This window comes from Brassica oleracea, chromosome C2, assembly GCF_000695525.1.
Source record: "Brassica oleracea var. oleracea cultivar TO1000 chromosome C2, BOL, whole genome shotgun sequence".
In the NCBI taxonomy this organism is placed as follows: domain Eukaryota; kingdom Viridiplantae; phylum Streptophyta; class Magnoliopsida; order Brassicales; family Brassicaceae; genus Brassica; species Brassica oleracea.
Window position 1 is genome coordinate 9,276,886 of NC_027749.1, and position 6,000 is coordinate 9,282,885.

The 6,000-nt window shown below is 30.7% G+C and overlaps 1 protein-coding gene across 4 annotated transcripts; it reads left to right on the top strand.

Annotated features, from left to right (window-relative positions):
• The first annotated feature begins 2,051 nt into the window (after positions 1-2,051).
• Positions 2,052-5,676, top strand: LOC106323043. Of its 4 annotated transcripts, XR_001266631.1 has the most exons (5): positions 2,057-2,279; positions 2,613-2,984; positions 3,118-3,211; positions 3,288-3,390; positions 5,213-5,676. XR_001266631.1 is itself a non-coding variant. In XM_013761204.1 (2 exons), the coding sequence occupies exons 1-2, from the start codon at positions 2,140-2,142 to the stop codon at positions 2,902-2,904; spliced, it is 432 nt and encodes a 143-aa protein (XP_013616658.1). In that variant the 5' UTR covers positions 2,057-2,139; the 3' UTR covers positions 2,905-2,985. The 4 variants fall into 4 exon arrangements, 1 of the variants encoding a protein (XP_013616658.1); XR_001266632.1 differs by lacking the exon at positions 5,213-5,676 and having other exon boundaries at positions 2,052-2,279; positions 3,122-3,211; positions 3,288-5,206; XR_001266630.1 differs by lacking the exon at positions 5,213-5,676 and having other exon boundaries at positions 2,059-2,279; positions 3,288-5,206.
• The last annotated feature ends 324 nt before the right edge of the window (positions 5,677-6,000 follow it).

Sequence of the window (6,000 nt, forward strand, 5' to 3'; positions counted from 1 at the left end):
TTTGAATAAATAATTATTTTTAAATTTAATCAACTGAAAATAATATCCGTATAATTGTATGAGTCAAATTCTATTTTTATTGATGCATGTTATATATTAGTGCTGCATGTTTTAGGTAACATTTTAATGATGCACGTTTTTTTAAATTTCTATTATTAAAATTATGCACGTAAGGATAACTCACGAGTTTTCTTGGTTGATTAAATGAAATTATGTCCAAATTTATTTAAGGATATTTTATTAAGGTAACTGAAAAAGACAAACAATAAAAATAGGAAATTTAAATTCATTTAAGTATATTTCATTAATTTAACTGAAAAGATAAGTAATAAATTAGGTAGTTTAATTCGTTTTAGGATATTTCATAAATGCAACTGAAAAAGACAAGCAAAAAAATAGGGAATTTAATTAACGAAGTAAGAACATTTTCAAATGGGTACTTCTCTTTTGATAATATAAATATAATTTTTAAAAGCATAGCCATTCTTAAATATTTTTTGAATAAATAATTATTTTTAAATTTAATCAACTGAAAATAATATCCGTATAATTGTATGAGTCAAATTCTATTTTTATTGATGCATGTTATATATTAGTGCTGCATGTTTTAGGTAACATTTTAATGATGCACGTTTTTTTAAATTTCTATTATTAAAATTATGCACGTAAGGATAACTCACGAGTTTTCTTGGTTGATTAAATGAAATTATGTCCAAATTTATTTAAGGATATTTTATTAAGGTAACTGAAAAAGACAAACAATAAAAATAGGAAATTTAAATTCATTTAAGTATATTTCATTAATTTAACTGAAAAGATAAGTAATAAATTAGGTAGTTTAATTCGTTTTAGGATATTTCATAAATGCAAGTGAAAAAGACAAGCAAAAAAATAGGGAATTTAATTAACGAAGTAAGAACATTTTCAAATGGGTACTTCTCTTTTGATAATATAAATATAATTTTTAAAAGCATAGCCATTCTTAAATATTTTTTGAATAAATAATTATTTTTAAATTTAATCAACTGAAAATAATATCCGTATTAGTGCTGTATGTTTTAGGTAACATTTTAATGATGCACGTTTTTTAAAATCTCTATTATTAAAATTATGCACGTAAGGATAACTCATGAGTTTTCTTGGTTGATTAAATGACATTATGTCCAAATTTATTTAATGATATTTCATTAAGGTAACTGGAAAAGACAAACAATAAAATAGGAAGTTTAAATTTATTTAAGCATATTTCATTAATTTAACTGAAAAGATAAGTAATAAATTAGGTAGTTTTATTTGTTTTAGGATGTTTCATAAATGCAACTGAAAAAGACAAGCAAAAAAATAGGGAGTTTAATTAATGAAGTAAGAACATTTTCAAATGGGTACTTCTCTTTTAATAATATAGATTTTATTCAAAATAAGAAATTTAATTTCCACAATATTTAGTATCATTTTAGTACATATGTATATCGTATGTTGTAAAACTATAGAATAAGTTACTATTTTAAACATGCTATAGAATAAGTTACTATTTTAAACATGTATAAAAAATCATAGAGAGTTATTTGATTACATTAATAAAAAGCACCAATAAAAAAAGTTTGATGGTACGGTGAACAACAAAGAAAATGGCAAAAAAAATTACTCAAATCATTATATATATATAATACGTATACGGTAAGATGTGGAACTATAAAATATATCATCCGCATAAGATATATTCCTTGTTATATGTAACATTAGTCCAATAACGCTATAAGTATCTATCTTATATATTCTTTAATACGTATAAGATAAGTCTCGTAACATTAAAATCTGAAAATGTATATGCACCAACTATTTATGTTATCTATCTATATCTATCTATATATATATATGAAAATGTTTCTCCCTCTTGGTGATGCCACGTCACTAAATCGTGTTTTCTAAGCACGACACCTATCCACGTTTAAGTGTTTTGACGTAGTTAGACGGAGGCTCTAATAAGAGAGGTTCTAAAAAAAATAAAAAAAAAATGAAAAATAAGGAAAAACCAAAGAACCGGTGTCTAATATGACACTTCTAGAACTGGTAAACACCCCATACATGTCTCTTTGCTATTGGCTTCTCTCTCTTTCTCTTCGTCGATGTTGATGTTGTATGGTTTTGAGAAATCTCTCCAAATCACCGTGGAGATTCGTCGATGTTCGTCGAAGGGAGGATGCAAGTTCTATCTCTATCTTCTCCTCGGGCTCGATAACGCCAGCAAAACCACTTTGCTTCACATGCTCAAGGACGAGGTTCGATCTCTCGATCTCTTCTAATTTCTATCTAATTGATTCGATCAAGCTTCTGTTTTCGCTATCGAATCGATCCTCTTTGTGCTCGAATAGATTTGATTCGTCTTTGATTGAATATGTTGAGAAGTATCTAATTTCGGAATCGATGCTGACTTTGATCTTAGTTCAGATTCGTTATAGTGTTTTTATTTCGGCGTTGAGGCTTCTCCAATTCTGTATATGATTGTTCTTGTGGATGTTACTGTGATACCAAAGCTTATTTTGTTCCATTACCTAGATGATGATCTGAGTTTTATAGATGTTAATGTGAAATGATCGATGTTGGTGAAACAGAGATTGGTACAGCACCAGCCTACGCAGCATCCGACGTCTGAAGAACTTAGCATTGGTAAAATCAAGTTCAAGGAGTCTTGGAGTCTCCCGGTGCCATTATTTTAAAAACAGCAATTCGTTAACGATCTCCAAGCTCGAGCCACCGCTCAGCACACAACGTCAGCCCTCCGCCGACGACGTGAAGAAGAAGAAAACGATCACAATGTTGATTCTGAAGAAGAGGAAAATCCTTTTGCTCCGCTTCGCCAGAAACGTGATTGACGTATCACTTTCAGCAAAAGTAAGAAGCTGAAGTAGATGAAGATCAGCTTGAGCTTTGGCCACTAAATCGCCAGCTGCTTTCTCATTTGAAGCCTGTTTAATTCCATTGAGGTGAGCCTCTTTAACGACTAGTCCATGTTAGCTAAATGTTTGGTTTTTATTGGTTCAGCCATTGATTTAGTATTACATCTGGGTTTGGGATTGTTGATGTGTTCTTTATTGAGTCTTTATGCCCTTCTCCTAGGAAGAATTAAAAGATGGAGGAACTCAGCGAAGTCTTGAAGAACAATAGAACGCAAGATATCTCTTGGCTTTGCTCTCTCTCTGTACCTGAACTGGTAACTATATATACTTATTTTTAGACAAGGAAAGCCATTCAACAAATGTTATTATTGCCAAAATTCGTGTTTGCAGGATTTGTTCATCAGCTTAAAGAAGCTAGCCATTCATCGAGCTGAAATAAGTGATCACGACGAACTAGCTGATCATTTTGATCTCAAGTTGATCTGCGCTCTCGGTATGTCTTGTATTGCTGAAAATGTTGTACAATCTGTTGAAAACTCATGTCGATGATACAACAATAGACATTGAGGAGATTGTGACTGCAATCTGCAACGTCAAAAAGAAAAAGAAGAAGAGAAAACCCATCAGATTAAGAAGTAAAAACCTTTTAAGTAATTAATTAATTAGACAATGAAAAAATTTATTAGACTAACAAGGCTTCTAAACTTTTCAAATCACAAAATTAACTATTAGTTTATTCATTAGAGTCCATAAGGATCTCTAACCAATGGACTTGCTCTTAGGACGTGCATGTTTGTTTGGCTCCAGTTTGTCTTTCAAGAAAGTTAGCCCATTTTACGTGAATCAGTAATGTTATTAATAGGAATACATCGTATCGAGTACGTTAGATGTCCAATCGCATAATACTTTTTATATGTTCCCCGGTGGGTTAAAAATTATATTTTTAAAAAAATCAACACCCGATTTTATTTAAAATTCTGTTTGCTAATATGACGAAACTATCAACTAGATTCACTTACAAATTTGTTTAAATATCACGTATAATCTACGAGGTCTCTTACACAACACAACTATTATGTTCCAAAGGTTCAATTTATCTATAAAATACATATATCACATTCAATTGAAAAATAAAGCTATAACTCAATACATTTTCATAGTAAACATTAAATACGAGAAAAAAAAAATTAGCGTACATATTTGTGTATGCTTCAAAAGAAGCTTAAGTGCATAATAATTAATTGCGGCACAAAAAATCTTAAATTACATAAATATTCTAAATTAAATGTATATAAATATCTGTATACATATATTCCCAGAAACATTAAAGTAGAACTATACTGAAATGTTTAATATATAATTCAATTAAAAAATATTATGATAAATATATTCCTAAATTAATACCTTAGCTTTCTAGATTAATTATTTACATATATTTATTACCAAACCAAAATTTAGAAAAAAACCCAAAATAATTGAAATAATAATATACAGAAATGTTAAATATTCATTTATAATTAAAATTATCATGATAAAAGTAAAGCAGATGAGCACATTTATAACCTCATAAATTGAAACCGTCATAAATAATGGGTTATAACTTGCATCTTTATTGTGCATGTTAAATTAAACGCAGACAATATTGTAAAAACATTTAGTAGATACGTACAAAACCATTGAGTTAAACCATTGAAGGTATTACTAAACCATAGAGTTAAGCACAAACCGTTCCATCAAAAACATAACTTTCACATCTTTTAGGACCTTTACCACACAAATATACTAAAAATGTTAATGTTAATAGAACGTTTGAGCTCAATAGAAAAGCTTCATAACTGCAAATACATTTATCACAATAATTATAACGTACTGACAAAAAAAAATTATAACGTAACCGACCACACTTATGAGAATTTTAAAAGAGTCATTAAACCACTTCAGTACATAATAACACTAACACTAGCTAAGCATCTGAAAGGCCATGTCTACAGTGAAACTAAACTCCTCGACCTCAACCTTCTATATAAAGAGTCTTCTCTTCCACATTAATCATCAACTTACGGAAAACAAAAGCACCCAAAATAATGTCGGCTCAGCGAAGAACTTCTCCACGTCTTACCGTCAAGCCAAGAAGCCACAACCCCTACGTGAAGAAGGCCAGACATACTGCTGAATTTTCTATCTCAGATGTTACCTCCTGTGTCTACGCTTCTCGCTGTTTTTTGAGAAAAAAACATATAGTACTGTGTGCAAAAATGCAAAGCTTCGCCTACTAACAAGAAATCCTTTCCTTACGCTCCATTGCTACAAGCTAGAGATGGAAGCTTGACTCGACTCTGGCAGTGCTGATGCACACTTTATAGAGGGAGTGAAGCAATAGTTTGCATTGGACCAGCCTAAAAAAGGGCTTGAACATCTCAAGTTCTCGGCCAAGAACAAATATGATTTAGGTACCAACACTTAATTAGCAGTCGACAAGTGTTGGAGAAAACTCAAACGTTCGTTGCGGGATGTCCCAATCTTGAAGAGAGATTCTTATGGAACCAACATGATTCTTATAATGCCACCAAGAATCTGCATGCTCCAAGAACTGGAGGACAGGTGCACTGAATGTTTTAACTACAAGCAAATGGAAATGTTCTTGAAGATGATAACCCCACCATAGCACCCGTCGCAATTTATAGATCCGTTTACGTATTCGTTTTCAATTTCGGAATTTCTTTTCTTATTATCTCTTTTTTTTTACTTTCAATGTTTCCAGTATCTTTTTATAGCAAACGAATCTTCACTTGGTTATCTTTTTATACAAACTCAAACCGCTGACTGAATTTGCTGAAATAATAATATTACAAAGAACATAAATTAAACGATATTAGTAGCACATATATCTTCCAGTAACAATCTCAAATAACAAACAATAGACCAAAGCAATGGCTAGATGGGTCAGAGAGAAAAAGCTGGTTAAGGACGAGTTTTAGAAAGCGATTTTTGAACAAACCAGGAGTATCAAGATCTCGGATAATATTGGAAAGATCAAGCTGCAAAGAATCCATAGAAAGACACTGTGTTCAAATCAAATGTAAATCTATCCATAAATTTATTC